General features: G+C 40.1%; 5 protein-coding genes across 7 annotated transcripts; 2 read left to right on the top strand and 3 right to left on the bottom strand.

Annotated features, from left to right (window-relative positions):
• Window positions 1-119: 119 nt before the first annotated feature.
• LOC117784797 (kinesin-like protein costa) lies at window positions 120-4804 on the bottom strand. Its single transcript, XM_034622618.1, has 4 exons — window positions 4095-4804; window positions 3311-4031; window positions 2826-3253; window positions 120-2770 (listed from the first exon to the last, which is right to left on the bottom strand). The coding sequence occupies exons 1-4, from the start codon at window positions 4690-4692 to the stop codon at window positions 942-944; spliced, it is 3576 nt and encodes a 1191-aa protein (XP_034478509.1). The 5' UTR covers window positions 4693-4804; the 3' UTR covers window positions 120-941.
• Window positions 4805-5455: 651 nt separating this feature from the next.
• LOC117784798 (putative pre-mRNA-splicing factor ATP-dependent RNA helicase PRP1) lies at window positions 5456-9163 on the top strand. 2 transcript variants are annotated; one of them, XM_034622619.1, is made up of 8 exons: window positions 5456-5623; window positions 5690-5774; window positions 5850-6558; window positions 6622-7095; window positions 7220-7483; window positions 8190-8312; window positions 8377-8730; window positions 8793-9163. In XM_034622619.1, exons 1-8 carry the CDS (start codon window positions 5571-5573, stop codon window positions 8918-8920), a joined length of 2190 nt encoding a protein of 729 aa, XP_034478510.1. In that variant the 5' UTR covers window positions 5456-5570; the 3' UTR covers window positions 8921-9163. The 2 variants fall into 2 exon arrangements, with proteins under 2 accessions (XP_034478510.1, XP_034478511.1); XM_034622620.1 differs by lacking the exons at window positions 8190-8312; window positions 8377-8730; window positions 8793-9163 and adding an exon at window positions 8068-8147.
• A 70-nt stretch (window positions 9164-9233) lies between these two features.
• On the bottom strand, window positions 9234-15879 carry LOC117784802 (apidaecins type 22-like). 2 transcript variants are annotated; one of them, XM_034622627.1, is made up of 2 exons: window positions 15667-15879; window positions 9234-9618 (listed from the first exon to the last, which is right to left on the bottom strand). In XM_034622627.1, exons 1-2 carry the CDS (start codon window positions 15862-15864, stop codon window positions 9349-9351), a joined length of 468 nt encoding a protein of 155 aa, XP_034478518.1. In that variant the 5' UTR covers window positions 15865-15879; the 3' UTR covers window positions 9234-9348. The 2 variants fall into 2 exon arrangements, with proteins under 2 accessions (XP_034478518.1, XP_034478517.1); XM_034622626.1 differs by lacking the exon at window positions 15667-15879 and having other exon boundaries at window positions 9234-9875.
• On the bottom strand, window positions 13172-18605 carry LOC117784804 (gustatory receptor for sugar taste 43a). Its single transcript, XM_034622630.1, has 9 exons — window positions 18452-18605; window positions 18323-18377; window positions 15011-15143; window positions 14792-14954; window positions 14578-14721; window positions 14099-14236; window positions 13960-14038; window positions 13532-13883; window positions 13172-13382 (listed from the first exon to the last, which is right to left on the bottom strand). The coding sequence occupies exons 1-9, from the start codon at window positions 18603-18605 to the stop codon at window positions 13320-13322; spliced, it is 1281 nt and encodes a 426-aa protein (XP_034478521.1). The 3' UTR covers window positions 13172-13319.
• Window positions 17447-18266, top strand: LOC117784803. Its single transcript, XM_034622628.1, has 2 exons — window positions 17447-17662; window positions 17766-18266. The coding sequence occupies exons 1-2, from the start codon at window positions 17546-17548 to the stop codon at window positions 17970-17972; spliced, it is 324 nt and encodes a 107-aa protein (XP_034478519.1). The 5' UTR covers window positions 17447-17545; the 3' UTR covers window positions 17973-18266.
• Window positions 18606-18809: the final 204 nt, after the last annotated feature.

The raw sequence follows: 18809 nt of genomic DNA, 5'->3' as shown, positions 1-18809 counted from the left end.
AAAATAAAAATTAATAAACATGCCCATGCCATCCTTTTTTTATCCAAATTAGTTTATCATGTTCCGTAGGGCCTTTGCTCACTCCATCCGGGGCTTCAAATAAAAACCATCATAAAATGTTACCGTTAAAATACTTTTATTCGGAATATGAATTCTACGCGAAGATACTACACATATCAATTATATTTATATATATATATATATTCATTCGACTTTGAGTAATTTTTATATAAATCATATTATGCTTTGAAGCGGGAAACATGTAAACAAAATCCAACACAACCTAAAAGTTTGTTTCATAAAGATAAATCGTAATTATAAAATTTAATGATTTAACACATGGATTTTATCTAAAATGCATTGATAAGTACTTAAAATTAACATATTTGAGTGCGTTACTTGTAAAATCAGTTGGTCAAATTGTGGGAAGACATAATAATAATAAAATCTTAAAAACATATGTAAAATTTGTAAACAAATAAATAGCACAAGCTGGGACTTACAACTAAAATTAATATACACATATATATATTTATTATGTATGTACAATACATAAAACAAGAGTTTCCAAATATTTTAACTCATCTAACTTAAAAGTTTGAGCGCGAGCAAGTTAATTGCGTTATTATTTTTGGATCTATGAGTTGCGAGTATTTTAAGTAACAATTGTCAAGTCTTTACAGTTAGTTGCCAGTCGAGGGATTTAAATGCTCCAGTTGAGGATCTGAAAAGCTGGCTACATGAAAACCTTGGTAAGTCTATTGAAATGTGACTATGGACGAGTTTTTTTACCGTTTGTAGTACAGTTACGAGTATTACGGTTATAGCATAGTGACAGGGGGAACACATTTTGAGAATATAACGATTGCCATTAATCTGGAATCATTTTCGTATTGAGACAGGTTAATTTGACTTTAAATTCGTGGGTAGTTTTTAGTTTTTTAGTTTTTGCGCGTGGCATCTTGTATGATAATTTTATTCTTTTGTCGCGTGACTTTTGTAGTTGTCGGTGCCGGCATTAGACGCTTCAGTTGATCCTGATTGATGCTGACCAGTTGGCCAGCTTTATCTTTTCCTCTGCCAACTGCTGCTGCCGTGCTTGTAGTTGCCGTTGTCGTAGTTGTTGTTGTTGTTGTTGCTGCAGTTGTTGTCGTCTCAATTAACGCCGTCGACTCGTCGGCGGTGGAGGATGAGCCCGCTGCAGCAGCAGCTGCAGATGCATATCGTGTGAGCACCTGGAACTTGGCAAAGATATTGCGACCTCCACTGCGCTCCTTATCCTTGTACTTGTCCAAGACGGCGGGCGTGGGCTTGGTCTGTGGCGCTTTGAGCATTACTTTGTTGCCGGCCGTCTTGTAAAAGTCCAGATCATAGTCAAAGTCGCTGCTGGCCTGGGCCCGAGCCTGAGCTGGGGCCAATGCACGTTCTCCATAGCTGGCTGAACTGGCCGAGGTCTCCTCAGCCAAGTGGCGCAACATTAGAGTTAGCTTCGTCTCATGCTGACGCTGTAATAAAACCGCATTCCGTTCACCTTCCAGTCGAGCCTGACGCACTGCGTTGGAGAGGACACGTTCCTTCCATTCCCAGGCATCACGTTCCCGCTCCAGCAGCACCAGTTGCTGCTCCAGTTTACGAGAGGAGTCTCTCAGATCAATTACCTTGACAAAGTACTTGTACAGCAGTGTGCGCATCTCCTCGGATGATAGCTTATTTAGACGCGCCATCAGCATTTGCTCGCCCTTCTCCCGCTGCAGTCGCTCACTGGACAAATCAATGGATTTGTGGCCGCAGATTAGCTCGTTCTTGAACTCGATTGCCTCGTCAATGGCCATGATGGCCTCATCGCACTCCAGCAGCTTTCGCTCCTCGCGTTGCGTTAGCATCTTGTCTCGCTTCAGTTTGCGATCCAGGGTGCAGCGCTGTTCCAGCAGGTGGTCACGTGTGCGGCGTAGATTGCGTATCTCATGGCGCAGTCCCTCCTGCTGAGCCGGAGACTGTTCACCGCCGTCAAACTGTTCAAGATTTTCCGACTTCTCGCGCAGTATGTGATCCAAGTGGGTAATGCGAGCCTGCACCGCCTTTAGCTGCTCCGGATGTGGTTCCAGCTTGACTAGTGATGCCTCCTTCAGAGTCTTGAGTTCGGCTTCCAGTTGATCCCGCAATTTGCACTCCTTCTTAAGCTTCTTCTGCACCTCCTCGATTTGTTTCCGGGACTCGGCAACAGATTGCTGCAGTTTCTTGAGCTTCTGCCCGCTTTCACCAGCAATGTGCTTCATGGAGCTGAGATCCTCGAGCCGCTGCTCAATGTGCGCCACTATGGCACTCCAGCGTTCGATCTCCGCCTTTTCTTTGCCCTGCACCAATGCCTTGGCCAAATGCTTCTTGGCCTTCTCGCACTCCGCATCCAGCTTGGCCTTCTTCTTGTGGAAACGCTGCTTGGCATGACTGCGTGTCTCTCGATTCTTTACCAGCTCACTTATAATATTCTGCTTAAGTTGCATGGTCTGCTCGATTTCCTTTAGCTGTCGCTGGCGTGCCTCAATCTCAGCGTGCAGCTTTCGCATCTTCTTCTGCACTTGTTCGATTGGCGCACTGACTCCGGCGGCAGTTGACGCCTGACGCAGTCCCTCGCCCACGCCCGCTGTGCTTTCCAGCGGATCGAGTTCCGGTACCAGTTCAGTTCCCGTTGTTTGCTGTGAGGCAACGCGATTGAGCATTGCCAGCTCAGCGGTACTCAAGCTGGCACCCGGCTGTATGCTTCGACGACGACCTGGAGAGGATTCCACATTAATTCAACGAGTCTTGGTACAAATTTCAGTACTTACCACCAACGCTAACCTTGCGCTCGTCAGTCTTTTCAGCCTGTGGCGGAGTTTCAAGCGTTGCCTGTTCCCGATCTTTGTCCTGGCTTTGCATAACAGCTCTGGGATGCTTAAGCATAAACTCCTCATGCTTTGCTTTGATTAACGCATCTGTTTTGGCACGAAACTCGTCCATGAGACTTTCAAGTTTCTCGTCGAGATCTGGACGTTGCGATTCATTGTCGGTATCATTGTCAGAATTCTGCTGACAGGAAGTTTCCGGCTCGCTAATGGACTCCTCAGGTTCCTCCGCCTCCTGGATGGGCACCAGGGGCTTCTGGTTGCGCAATGCTTCGCTGGAACTCAGACATTCTTCGCATTCCTGCTTCAAAAACAGCCACTCCTCGATTTGTTCCTTTTCAATCTCCGTGATGGCGGTCGATCCCATTAATCTAGTAAATATTGTTAAGATTAACGTATAGTTTTCCATGGATTACAGACCAACTCACCTTCCAAAGAGTCCCTCCGCATTGGACACCAGTTTAAACCATTGACTGGCAGCAAACTGCAATCCAAAATTGTCGCCGTTGGGTGAATTCACTGCTGCCATCAATGCCGCTGTACCAACCACGGACGGATCAGGGGGCAGTACCTCCGGGGATATTGGAGTATTGTCATCGGAGAACGTGTTCATAATGACATAATTGCGCACGCACTGCACCTTAAATCCAAACTGCAGGTTGCCGAGGGTCTCTGTCAGATGCTTCTCTAGCGGCGACACACACAGAATCACCAAAGTTTGAGCACGACCTCCAAAGGAGTCCTTTAGTAAGGTTGTCAGCGTTGTCTGGCCGTAGGGAATGTTGCCATTGACGCCGTACATTATGCTGGGATCTGTGAGTGTGTTGACCACCTGCTCCAGCATATGGAGTCCCGCGTCGCGTGGATGTCCCGGTGGAGGTTCACCACAACGATCGCTGGAGCTCAGATCCGAGAAACTGGCCGTGGACAGACGATGCTGGATGAGTCCCTCTTTCGAAATCCATTGCTGCTCCAGAGTCATGGTGAAAAGCGTGTGAGCAGGTGACTGCAACTTGTTGCTCAATCCCAACTGCAGCCAGTGGAAAACTTCCTCCACCGTGGTGCAGTGCACATTGCCCATGCCCAGCAGATCACGTATTTCGCCATTGCAGATCTCCACAAAGCCAACGTTAACAGCATAGGTGCGATCTACCAGAAAAAGACATGTGTTTATAATGGTATATTCAAATGGTGGTTAATCAAATCTCTTACCTGCATGTGCTGCAATGTGTGTAAAGATTTCACGCACACACCGCTGCACAACACCCTGATCCGCCTCTCCGTAAACGCACTCAAACCCATGTCCATAGAGAGTGTACGTTTTGCCCGTATCACGCTGTCCGTACGTAACCACGGATGCATCGAATCCTTCGAGGAATAGGCTGATCAGTGGAAAGACTGTCTGATGGTAGACCTGACTCTGGGTGCTGCTGCTGGGCAACGCATGTGTGACAGGGACAGTGTGAGCGCCCACCTGTATGAGACCTGCTGCAATGCTGTCCAATGGCGCACCGCCAGGCAGAGCACTAGGCAAACCTAGAGCTGATGCTGCTATTGGTATGGCTTGCACGCAGCAGCCACTGCTGTCACCTGGTGTGTCATTTGTATGCAGTTCAGCAGCGTCTTTCTCTGTATTGCCATTCGCATCTATTGCGGCCGTTTCTGGAGGAGGGGGCGAAGATGAGGGCGAAGTCGATGGCTGCGGTTTGTCTGTTTCTGCGTCGCCATCGTCTTTCGCTTTGGGCTCTGGCTTTATTTGAAGCTCAGCGTGGGGATAAATGCGCACAGCCACTTGTATGGGTATCTCCATTGTTTGTTGTCGCTTTAGCAACACTTTTTCACTTTTATTTCTGCATTTTTGTGTACATTTTGATAAGCTCAAAAAATGTATTGCAAATAAAAACTGCAGAATCGATATGATGCGCCAGCACTGTTGCCAACTTAGCTATTTTATATCTAAAATCTAAATTTATTTCAAAATTGCTATTATCTGGAAATCTGGCTTTTTAAATATATATTAAGCTGAGTTTTCTATTGATATTTTTGGTAAAACTGTGCAAGTCTGCCCACAATAACAAATTTAGATGGTTTTTAGACAGAAACATATTCTATTGTTCCCCCTAAAAAGTTGCCAGCACTGGTTTGGAAGAATGCCACCAGGTGCAAGGGCTGCCACCCTACAAAACTTCCTGATTTGGCAACCTGTTCCAATTTAATCAAAATGAAAATTTGGTTGCACCCAAGCAAATTCAGCAAAATTGAAATTTTTCTTAATTTTGAAGGTAGAATTTTTAAAAATTTTGCAAAATTTTTGTTAGAATTTTTTAATTTTTGTTGACATTTTTTTTTAGAATTACATTTGTAAATTCAGCTATTTGACTGAAGCTTTCCAGCTAGCAACAGCTTTTTATTTCTCTAAAAAGTTGGCGCCAGTGACAAAGGGCTGCCACCCGGTCAAAAGGCTGCCATCCCCCAACATTTTCCGATCAAAACAGAAGGTATTAATTTTTTAAGCTACCATTTTTGGCGTTGTACCCAAAATAGTACAAGTTGCCAGACTAAAAAGATTTTGCGAGGTGGCAGCCTTTGGACCGAGTGGCATTTCACGTTGCTTTTCAGCGCGTGTTTTTTTATTTGTGCAAAAATCCTATTTGCAATAATTTGTGCATTTCCAAATATAATTAAGAGATGTCGAAACGCCGCATTGAAGTAGGAGAAACATACTCCAACAAGTCAAAAAAGTAAATACATGCTCGTTCGTATATCAATAGCATTCTGATTAAACTTGTGTCTTATGTCTCTTGCAGAGAATCTGAAGCCTCAACATCGGCGGCTGCTTCTGCTGCCGGCACTGTTGCCCAGATTTTGGGCGGATTTGTGCCGAGCAAACTGGTAAGTAATTGTTAAGTGTATTTAAACTAATGAAACTAAGTATTTCTTATATTTTTGTTGTTTTTCTTTCGTTAGCCGCCAACCATGAATCCCTTTACAAATAAGCCTTACTCAACTCGCTACCAAAACTTGTATAAAAAGCGCATTGCATTGCCGGTATTTGAATACCAGGCGGACTTTATGCGTCTGCTTAGTCAGCATCAGTGCATTGTGCTTGTGGGCGAAACAGGTTCAGGAAAAACGACACAGATACCGCAATGGTGCGTGGACTTTGCGGTTTCCAAGGGCCGCAAAGGAGTGTCCTGCACACAGCCACGTCGTGTGGCTGCCATGTCCGTGGCACAACGTGTTTCCGAGGAAATGGATGTAAATCTGGGTGAGGAGGTGGGATACTCTATACGTTTCGAGGATTGCTCGTCGCCAAAGACACTGCTTAAGTACATGACAGATGGTATGCTGTTGCGAGAAGCCATGTCAGATCCTATGCTGGAACAGTATCAGGTTATACTCCTCGACGAGGCTCACGAACGTACGCTGGCCACGGACATATTGATGGGTGTGCTAAAGGAGGTTATTCGTCAGCGCAACGATCTTAAATTGGTGGTCATGTCGGCTACTCTTGATGCCGGCAAGTTCCAGCAATATTTCGATAATGCGCCGCTTATGAATGTGCCTGGACGAACACATCCCGTCGAAATATTCTATACACCAGAACCAGAGCGGGACTACTTGGAGGCGGCAATACGCACTGTCATTCAAATTCACATGTGCGAGGAAATTGAAGGTGTGTGTTTACCATAAATTCTTGTTTATTCCCACACTGATAATACTCTGTTTTATTATTCAGGTGATATTCTCATGTTCCTCACGGGTCAGGAGGAAATCGAGGAAGCATGCAAGCGCATCAAACGAGAAATTGATAATCTAGGCTCTGAGATTGGCGAGCTCAAGTGTATACCCTTGTACTCGACGCTGCCTCCGAATCTGCAGCAGCGCATTTTTGAAGCGGCACCACCGCCAAATGCCAATGGTGCTATTGGCCGCAAGGTTGTGGTCTCCACCAACATTGCCGAGACCTCGCTGACAATTGATGGCGTTGTGTTTGTCATTGATCCTGGCTTTGCCAAACAGAAAGTTTACAATCCTCGTATTCGTGTCGAGAGTTTGCTTGTCTCACCGATATCCAAGGCTTCGGCACAGCAGCGTGCTGGTCGAGCTGGACGTACACGGCCGGGCAAATGTTTCCGCCTGTACACAGAGAAGGCATTTAAGAACGAAATGCAAGACAATACATACCCCGAGATTCTACGATCTAATTTGGGTAAGTCATGTCTTTCACGATTTGTAATTATTTTGTCAAATAATAATAAGAATACCACTTATAATTATGCTCCATATTATTATTATAATTGACAATAATATTTCGATTTTCACTTTTGAAATAGGCACCGTTGTGCTGCAGCTAAAGAAACTGGGTATTGATGACTTGGTGCACTTTGACTTTATGGATCCTCCAGCTCCTGAGACGCTGATGCGCGCATTGGAGTTACTCAACTACTTGGCCGCTCTCGATGATGATGGCAATCTGACGGATCTGGGTGCCGTCATGTCCGAATTTCCATTGGATCCACAGTTGGCAAAGATGCTGATTGCCAGTTGCCAGCACAACTGTTCCAATGAGATACTCTCAATAACGGCTATGCTGTCGGGTGAGGCTCAAACTTCACGAAATTTCCGTGTGTTCCGTGTTTAAGTTGAGTTTCACTAGGATGCAGAGTTGAGCAATAGTTTGATCTATTCCGTTTTCCAGTTGAGAACACGTAAAACACACAACAAGTGTCGAAAAGGAAGTCAAATACATTGTTCTCCTCTGCTTTAGATTAAAGTGGAATGGGTTTCTCTATCAAATTGAAAACTAGCTTTAGTTTTGTGAGGGTATTTCTATTTATTGCACAAAAGCATTAGTTTAAAATGGATTGGTTTAATCCATTGATTGACCATTTTAAGCTAATGTAATTAGTACCTAAGTCTTCCCCACGACAACTGCACCGACGTACGATGACAGCACCTCTAAATGTAATTTTAAGTGCAAAGAAAAAAGTTTCTTCAATTTATTTGTTCTTTGCATTCAACACTGAAGCAAAGTTGCACGTGCGTTGCACCCAATGAGAACATTTATTTGAAATGTGACGCGGCATTTATTTCAATTATTTGCATAACTTGTAATATTGTAATTGTCCGCTGGACTTGAACGCACTTGCAACTCACAAATGCAATCAATCTTTAAATCAAGCCTCTAGATTGCCTAGCTGACAAAATGTAAGCACAATCTATTTGTTAATGTAAAAAAAAAAAGTTATGAACTTGCGCTTAATCGAAAACAAACCAATTCAAACACCAAAACATCAACCAAAGTGCCACAATGTTTCGTGCGTCCCAATGAGGCAAAGAAGGTAGCTGATGAGGCCAAGATGCGCTTTGCCCACATCGACGGGGATCATCTAACTTTGCTGAATGTCTACCACGCCTTCAAGCAGAGTGAGTAAACCGACTTTATAGTGTCTTAATTTCTTGAATTTGACTAATATTGATTATCCAACAGGCAGCGAGGATCCCAATTGGTGCTACGAGAACTTTATTAACTTCCGATCGTTGAAGAGCGCCGATAATGTACGCCAACAGTTGGCTAGAATCATGGATCGCTTTAGTCTGAAGCGTACAAGCACCGAGTTCACCTCCAAGGACTATTATGTCAATATACGCAAGGCTCTGGTGCAGGGCTTCTTTATGCAGGTGGCGCATCTGGAGCGCACTGGACACTATCTGACCATCAAGGATAACCAGAACGTGCAGCTGCATCCCTCGACATGTCTAGATCACAAGCCAGACTGGGTCATCTACAACGAATTTGTGCTGACCACCAAGAACTACATACGCACCGTGACAGATGTGAAGCGTGAGTATCTGCAAATCCCATTTGTTCATACCATTACATATTATTTTTGTTTTGTTTCCCAGCGGAATGGCTGCTTAGCCTGGCGCCTCAGTACTACGATCTGAACAACTTCCCACAGTGTGAAGCCAAGCGACAACTGGAGCTGCTTCAGCAGCGGATGGAAACAAAACAGTACCAGAAGGGATTCTAAGCAGCAAATCCGAGTTTTTAATACAATTAGCTTAAACACAATTAAAATGAAAACTAATTATAATGTCCGTTTAAGTAGCCATTGAAATTAGTTTGCTTAAATGTTACAATTTCAATTATGTTTTCAATAATCACAAAATAATGTTTTATCTTTATTTGTTTGCTTACGAATTACATACATAAACACATCTAAGAATTCCGTTTAGTGTTAATAAAAGCAACCTTTTGTATACCTTAAAAAAAATGATCTAATTGTGCATTAAAATCGAATAAGTTTAATCCAGTTGGTTCCAATGACCGAGGCAAAGTGCATTAACCGAAGACCGACATTATTGAATCAATCTATTTAAATTTTATTCAATTTAATTTTTAAACTTATATATTCAAACATAAATATTGGTAATAAGTTGCCAGTCACTTATTTAACTTCTAATATTGGTAGACATCCTCAATCATTGGCACATTTTCTGGTGAAGCTTCACGAACTACGCGAAAAGGCCGGAAAGTGGGGCGTGGCAAATATGGAGGCCTCTCGTGTCCAGGATCCGCCTCACGAACAACACGGGCATATGGCCGGGGAGTGGGGCGTGGCAGATATGGAGGCCTCTCGTATGCAGGATTCGCTTCACGAACAACACGGGCATATGGCCGGGGAGTGGGGCGTGGCAGATATGGAGGCCTCTCGTATGCAGGATCCGCCTCACGAACAACACGGGAAACAGATATCTCGCTTCCAGGATCCGCCTCACGAACAACACGGGCATAGGGCCGGAAAGTAGGGCGGGGCAGGTAAGGAGGCCTCTCGTATCCAGGATCCGCCTCACGAACAACACGGGCATAGGGCCGGAAAGTGGGGCGGGGCAGGTAAGGAGGCCTCTCATGGCCCGACACGGCCATAACGCAGATCGCAGCCAGCAGTAAAGTAATTGTGAACTTCATTCTTGTACGCTTACCAAAACTTGATTGATGCTCATCGATTGGAGTCTAGCTGCTTTTATAATCCAGCGTCGGTGAATGGAAATCACTATCTGCTTTGGGGGACTTACACCTTCGGTGATTTTTGCATACACAAGGAAATGAGAGACCTGAATAATCTTTGTGAATACAAATCTTATCAGCAACAGATGCTTAACTTTAAGTCCCCTCATCCAAAATATTAAGAAAGTAAAAAGTATTTATATAAAAATAAAATTATTTAGTTATGTAGGCTAAAGCTAATTTACCCTATCCCCTCTAAAAAAAAGTTTCTTACCTCCGCAATTGAATAAGATGGATACATATTTACGCATAATTATACATGATACATGAAGCTATAGTGCAAAATATATTCTAAAATATAACCATATCACGATTTGATATATTTGCGAGTGGATAAACCAGTCAAAATTATGACTGCAAATCAATCTTACTTTATTATTTTTTATTAGTAGAACTACATGCTTTGCATTTCTGTGTCAACAAAAGAAAAACAAATATATGTAAACTTTTTATATGTGGAACAGATTGTTTTGAGAAATATCCCCTTTTCAACGACAGCTCAGTTGAAAAGCGATAAGGCTCTGACTTTTGATACTTAGCTTGTGAACGAAACAAATCATTTATCTACCAGGTCACATACTGCCTTGTCTCAGTTCAGCAAGAAACGTGTTATTCCCCGAACGCACCTCAAAAACCACCGAGCTACAACGCAGTTGCTTCGAAGCCTTAGTTATAAACATGTCAATGGATCGGCATCAATAAGATTTTGTCAAGCTAGCGATAGTATTGTATGTCATACATTTTTTCTTAATTTTCTCTACTTTGAGTTATATGATCTCGACCACTATTGTATTGATTTTTTGGAGAAATTATTAGAAATTTGGAGAAAAAAATAGAAAATCGAGAATTTATTCAGAGTTCAATTTTTTATCATCTAAAAAATTTTATATTTTTTCGATACTAAGCCATCTATTATCCAATTTTCCATACATCCACACATTTTTTCAATTACTTTGATATCTCATTACTTCATCAAAAATTAACCGATTTTCAAGCGGAATGTCATTTTGATCATGATTTGGCCTCTAAATTGACTCTGCATTTAAATTTTTATCTTATAGAAAATTTGATATTTTTCGATACCAAGCCATATATCATCCAATTTTCCATACTTACCCCTTGACATTTTTTCAATAACTTTGATCTCTCATAACTTCAGCAAAACTTAACCGATTTTCAAGCGGAATATCATTTTGATCATGATTTGGCCTCTTAATTGACTCTGCATTTAAATTTTTATCATCTAGAAAATTTAATATTTTTTCGATACTAAGCCATCTATTATCCAATTTTCCATACTTACCCCTTAACATTTTTTCAATAACTTTGATCTCTCATAACTTCAGCAAAACTTAACCGATTTTCAAGCGGAATATCATTTTGATCATGATTTGGCCTCTTAATTGACTCTGCATTTAAATTTTTATCATCTAGAAAATTTGATATTTTTTCGATTCTAAGCCATCTATTATCCAATTTTCCATACATACCCCTTGTGATTTTTTCAAAAACTTTGATCTCTCATAACTTTATCAAAACTTAACCGATTTTCAAGCGGAAAACCATTTTGATCATGATTTGGCCTCTAAATTAATTCTGCATTTAAATTTTTATCATCTAAAAAATTTGATATTTTTTCGATTCTAAGCCATCTATTATCCAATTTTCCATGCATACCCCTTGACATTTTTTCAATAATTTTGATCTCTCATAACTTCATCAAAAATTAACCGATTTTCAAGCGGAATGTCATTTTGATCATGATTTGGCCTCTAAATTGATTCTGCATTTAAATTTTTATCATCTAGAAAATTTGATATTTTTTCGATACTAAGCCATGTCATTTTGATCATGATTTGGCCTCTAAATTGATTCTGCATTTAAATTTTTATCATCTAGAAAATTTGATATTTTTTCGATACTAAGCCATCTATTGTCCAATTTTCCATACATACCCCTTAACATTTTTTCAATAATTTTGATCTCTCATAACTTCATCAAAAATTAACCGATTTTCAAGCGGAATGTCATTTTGATCATGATTTAGCCTCTAAATTGACTCTGCATTTAAATTTTTATCATATAGAAAATTTGATATTTTTTCGATACTAAGCCATCTATTATCCAATTTTCCATACATACCCCTTGACATTTTTTCAATAATTTTGATCTCTCATAACTTTATCAAAACTTAACCGATTTTCAAGCGGAATGTCATTTTGATCATGATTTGGCCTCTAAATTGATTCTGCATTTAAATTTTTATCATCTAAAAAATTTGATATTTTTTCGATTCTAAGCCATCTATTTTCCAATTTTCCATACATACCCCTTGTGATTTTTTCGAAAACTTTGATCTCTCATAACTTTATCAAAACTTAACCGATTTTCAAGCGGAATGTCATTTTGATCATGATTTGGCCTCTAAATTGATTCTGCATTTAAATTTTTATCATCTAGAAAATTTGATATTTTTTCGATACTAAGCCATCTATTGTCCAATTTTCCATACATACCCCTTGACATTTTTTCAATAATTTTGATCTTTCATAACTTCATCAAAAATTAACCGATTTTCAAGCGGAATGTCATTTTGATCATGATTTGGCCTCTAAATTGATTCTGCATTTAAATTTTTATCATCTAAAAAATTTGATATTTTTTCGATTCTAAGCCATATATTAACCAATTTTCCATACATACCCCTTGTGATTTTTTCGAAAACTTTGATCTCTCATAACTTTATCAAAAATTAACCGATTTTCAAGCGGAATGTCATTTTGATCATGATTTGGCCTCTAAATTGATTCTGCATTTAAATTTTTATCATCTAAAAAATTTGATATTTTTTCGGTTCTAAGCCATCTATTATCCAATTTTCCATACATACCCCTTGTGATTTTTTCGAAAACTTTGATCTCTCATAACTTTATCAAAACTTAACCGATTTTCAAGCGGAATGTCATTTTGATCATGATTTGGCCTCTTAATTCATTCTGCATTTAAATTTTTATCATCTAGAAAATTTGATATTTTTTCGACCCTAAGCCATCTATCATCCAATTTTCCATACGTTCAAAACATTTTTTTGCTCAAGGTTATTTATTTCGATGTCATATTTATTATAAAACGACATCTTAACATTTTAAAATGTTTCAAAATTGATTTGTTGTACCGTTACGTACCGGTACTGATACCGGAACCGAGAGAAAAAAACTAAAATAGAACCTTTTACCGAAATAGTTATTTCGGGATGTACCGGAACCGACAACGTATCCTAAATTTGTTTCGATTTGACCCCTGGTGTAGATAAAAGCAACCTATTGTATACCTTAAACTACATGCTCCAATTGTGTCGAGTTTCAACCGTTCGTCTTTTGAAATTGAATAAGTATGACCAGATAGGTGGCTATGGCCGAGGCAAACTGCAAAAGGCAAAGACAGAGTATAAAGGATAATAACTATATACACAATCATTATTTGTAATATATAAGGGTTGGTAGATTAGATCGTTATCAACTGGCGCAAACGAATTACTTATTTCCACTTATATATTACTTTAAGATGAACTCACCGATGTCAGAATTGTGCGATTAACACGACACAGTCCACTGGCCGAGAAATCGGCATCCACAACGAGCAATTGCTGCCAAAACCTTTTGGTCTCCTCGGCCAAAATAGGCTCAAAAACTTTGCGCTCAATTTCGCAGACAATTTGAATTGTTTTGCGAGATTCGCGCGCAACGAGATGACATGGCTCCACGACCATGAGCAGGCGCAGAAAGTGAAAGATAATCCAGAGCATTTGCACCCAGACATAACCATTGTCCCGCTTGTTGAGCATCTCCAGGAACAGAAAGTAAGCGGTGGCCACCAAGTGCAGCAGACACGAGACGAGAATAAAGAGCACAGCAATGCCATAGCAGCTGCAATCAACATAGATATTATTAAATAAGTATTTACAATTATAAATGTTTCATATCGAAGATCCTCAATGCTCACCCGGACAGCAGGCGTACACATTTACATAAGGATTCGTGATTGTCGGCCATTTCTCTCAAAACAAGACTCTTGCTCTTGGCTACAAAATGAAATTAATATTATTATACTCTATGGAAGATCATTAACCATCTATACCCACCTGCCGATTCGTGTGCAATCAACTCGCTATTTAACTTGGTTAAACTGGCGTGCAAAGCCGTGGGCATCATTGGATTGAAACTAATCGTCTTGACAGCACTCACCTTGATCAGATTGGATGAATTCTTGTATGTCTTATCTGTCAAAAAGTAGGGAAACTTTAACTTTAAAGGTGCAATTTTCAGTGAAATATAAAATAGAAATACAAAATTAATTTTCATAAATATTACTGTAATTGTCCTTAAAATTTCATTAAGGTCAAAAAATTTATTTGGAAAATATTTCAGATTTCAAAGATTTCAAAATGTTTGCATTGACTCGTAATAGGTCTTTAATAAATACCAAAACATTTCGCTTTTCCATAGTATTATCTGTTTTTATACATTTTCCATCCAAATATTTATTCGTCAATTAGCTGAGAGCCCAACTAGACATTGAATAATGGTTCTTATAGTTGTAGAATGCCATATAGAAACTTACCACTCAGATAGCTGGAGCGAAGCATCAGATTGAGACGCCTATAGCGTCTACCCAAGCCATAGGCGGTATTCGCGAAATTCACGTGGAGTCCAGTCAATATAAAATAGAGACTATAGAAGGGAATGTACCACTGTACGTTCAGATCTGTTGATCGGAATTAGAATAGTTCTTGAACTGTGGTTTAAACAGTCAAATATTCGTTAGTTTGTCGCACCAGTATTCGATTTATCGATATTCATTTGTTGGGCCATGCGCACCCAAGTCCACACATCCAGGCCAAGAAGTACTCCAATGACTATAAGGGATATGCTGGCCATTCCAAAGGCACGCCATCGATCCCGCCTAGAATTGTTATAGGCGCTGAGCGTACTATCGATCTGTAAGCGAATTCGTAATTATTATTGAAGCAATATCATTCTGACCTTTGACTTACCCGATGCAGTCGCGTGTTCAGCTCCTGTGTGGCACGCAGTCCAAACAGGCCGCAGTAAACACCTGCTACGATGGCCAGCACAACAACCGATACATCCGATGCGGTCACTACTTTCGATGTTGCCGATTTCATTCTGAAAGATGCGCTTTTGATTTGTTGTTGTTTTAATTCGCAATTATAATATTTGCCAAGAGTTTGTACATTAAAATAATGAAAGTAATTATGCACACACAAGCATTAAATAGACGGGCAGTAAATAGTGGGAGTAAGAGAAAGGAGAACCTTTAAAAGTAGCACATATTGAAGGTTAAAAATTCCTTACTTTTTAATTTCGTATAATTATCGTATGCTCCTAAAAGCAAGCTTTAAAAATGAAAACAAAGTAGCAAAAAATGCTTTTTTCATACTCAAATTTTATTTAATTTAGCTTTTAGTATTTGAAATGTTAACATGGATATTGCTGAAGAGCTGCCTTGCTGTTCTAAGTATTTCTCTTAGGATCCAGTCACTGCATTCACTTATAATATTAGTAGTTGTTGTAATTTGTCGAATATCAATATCAATCGAAGCTGAATTCGATGCTGCTTCTGCCGTGTTTAGATATTTGATTAACCACAGCAGGCATCCTTAAGCAATGGGGAATTCTCTGGCAATGCCTCGCGAGCTACGCGAACAGGCCGGAAAGTGGGGCGTGGCAGGTACGTAGGTCTGTCGTTGCCAGGATCTGCCTCACGAGGGTTCCTGGTAAGCTCAGGATTAGCCTCACGAGCAACTCGTGCAACAGTTGTTGCGCTTGCCTCCGACATGGCCATAACGCAGATCGCAACCAGCAGAAAACTAATTGTGAACTTCATTGTCGCAAGTTTGATAAAATCTTATTGATGCCGATCTATTCGGCTGAAAAGGTATTTATACCAAAGCTTTGCTCGGCGGTTTTTGAATTACACGTTCATTTCTGAACTTTGACAGGGCAATTTGTCACTGGGTAGATAATTTATTTGTTTCATCTCAAGCTGAGTATAACAAGTCAGAGCTGTGTCAGTATTAAACTGAACTGTCATTCACAAGGAGATATTTCTCAAACCAATCTACTTCACATTCGTACAAAAACATAACATATTTTTGATTTTTTAATGCTCCAAAAATGCATAATACGTATAACTACAAATTAAAATGATAAAGTAGAGTATAAATTGTTTAATTTATCTGCAGTCATCTTTTAAACCAATTTATCTACTCAAAAAAAATATATCAATATTTGAGTCATCCTAAAAGTATGCTTTAATAATTTAAATAAGACAAATTTTGTATCATATTTAAATTTCAAACTAATCCGATTTTATTAAATTAAATTTATATTTTTTGAGGCTCTAACATAAATATTTCTGATAAGTTGCTAGTTTGTCCGAAGGGTTTCTCGCAGGATCCAGTTACTGCATTAGCTTCTAGTTTTGGTAGACATCCTCAATCATTGGTGAAACTTCACGAACAACACGGGCATATGGCCGGAAAGTTGGGCGTGGCAGGTATGGAGGCCTCTCGTATCCAGGATCCGCTTTACGAACAACACGAGCATATGGCCGGGGAGTGGGGCGTGGCAGATATGGAGGCCTCTCGTATGCAGGATCCGCTTCACGAACAACACGGGAAACAGATATCTCGCTTCCAGGATCCGCCTCACGAACAACACGGGCATAGGGCCGGAAAGTGGGGCGTGGCAGGTAAGGAGGCCTCTCGTATCCAGGATCCGCTTCACGAACAACACGGGCATAGGGCCGGAAAGTGGGGCGTGGCAGGTAAGGAGGCCTCTCATGGCCCGACACGGCCATAACGCAGATCGCAGCCAGCAGTAAAGTAATTGTGAACTTCATTCTTGTACGCTTACCAAAACTTGATTGATGTTAATCGATTGGAGTCTAGCTGCTTTTATAATCAAGCGTCGGTGAATGAAAATCTCTATGTGCATTGGGGACTTACACATACGGTGATTTTTGCATAGACTTCAATAATCTTTGCGAATAAAATTCTTATCAGTGACAAAAGTAAAGGGTCGTTTGAATTTAAATCCCCTCATCCAAAATATTCAAGAAAAGTTATTATTAGTAATTAAACAGTCGGTGACATCACAAATTGATTTATTTGCGAGTAAATAAATCAGTTGAATTGATGACTGCACATAATCAAGCTTTATTTCAGTTAATCATTTTTATTAGTAGAACTACATATTTTGCATTTCTGTTGCAACAAAAAAAAAACAAAATAATATAAACTTTTTATAGGTGGAGTAGACTGTTTTGAGAAATATCCCCTTTTCAATGACAGGTCAGTTTAATACTGATAAGGCTCTGGCTTTTTACACACAGCTTGTGAATGAAACAAATAATTTATCAACCATAATTTATTCACCAGTAATTCCCCGAACGCACCTCAAAAGCCAACGAACTGCAACAAAGTCGCTACAAATCAAAACTCCATTATATATAGCACTTCATGGCAACAGATAGGCGTCAATAAGATTTTATCAAACTAGCGAAAATGAGGTTCACAATAAGTTTTCTGCTGATTGTGATCTGCGTTATATCCGTGTCGGAAGGCAGCGCGATATCTGTTGCCCGAGTTGTTCGTGAGGCGGAACCTGGATTCAAGTGGACTCCAACCCTACCACCACCACCACACACAACTCTCTGGCGAATAATACGTGCTGTCCGTGAGGCGGAACCTGGTAACGAGAGGCCTTCCCATCTGCCACGCCCCACTTTGCGGCCACTTTCACGTGTTGTTCGTCAAGGACCCGAGGGCGACCACTTCGGTGGCTCTGAGTGTGAAGTCTGGAACTGGTCCTGGTTGTGTAATGAGTAATGAAGCGGAAAGACTTCCGAATCTACCACATTCCTGTCCTATCTACAAGTTGTACCTAGCGAGAATCTTGAATAATTATCTCCCAAAAACCCATGGAAACTAACTTAAAGCACAATTTAAAATACTTTAAAACCTCGTAATAATGAAATTTAAAATACATAATTCAAATAAACGTAGATGAAAATTGATTCCCTAAACGAATGTCAAAAAATAATAAGATAAGTATTCCTATTTGGATAAAAATATAAGGAAAATAAAAAAAATAGCCAGAAATTTTAAAAGACAAAAACTAAGAAAGCCGAAAACCATTTAAATATTGCGTGCTACATTGTTTAAAACTTCAATATACTTTTTTAATATTACTAAAATAGATTTCTCTTAATTTTTGTACTCTGAACATTTTTTATGAAACTTTAAATATAATATCCAGTGAAAAAGGAAATATATACTTACCGAACTGGTATCTTAGAGTTTGCGTCAAAGAGCAGACCGCGATATGTGAGAAAAACTGAATGAAAATATTTCCAAAGGATCCGTCAGTGTCTCCGTGTCCGATTTGCAGTATATTCTCGAAGAACTCACCCATTATCACACACAAGCTGACTGAATAAGTTGTGAAGATCCAACTTCGTCGGATCTCCATTTGACCCTTGGAATTCTTTTGGGCGGAATAAGGTGCAAGGGCTAGAAGTTTGCTAACATAGAATATACCAATGCTGGGTTCGGAAATTTCCATGATGTCCGCACTTTCACTTCAACTTCTCGACACTTACTGAGTGGCTTTTCCCGAATCAGCAAATAAAATGGCTTCAAATTGTGTTTTTTGCGCACATTTGACACTAAACAAATAATGCGCTCCCGTGTTTGACTATTATTAGTTCAGTCAGCAGACAGCAGACAGCCTAAGTGAAAACCGCGAACCAAGCCTCGGGGTCACAGA

This window comes from Drosophila innubila (genome assembly GCF_004354385.1).
Source record: "Drosophila innubila isolate TH190305 chromosome 2R unlocalized genomic scaffold, UK_Dinn_1.0 1_C_2R, whole genome shotgun sequence".
NCBI lineage: Eukaryota > Metazoa > Arthropoda > Insecta > Diptera > Drosophilidae > Drosophila > Drosophila innubila.
The sequence above is the reverse complement of the archived record's forward strand: the minus strand, read 5'-3'. Positions and strand labels throughout refer to the sequence as shown.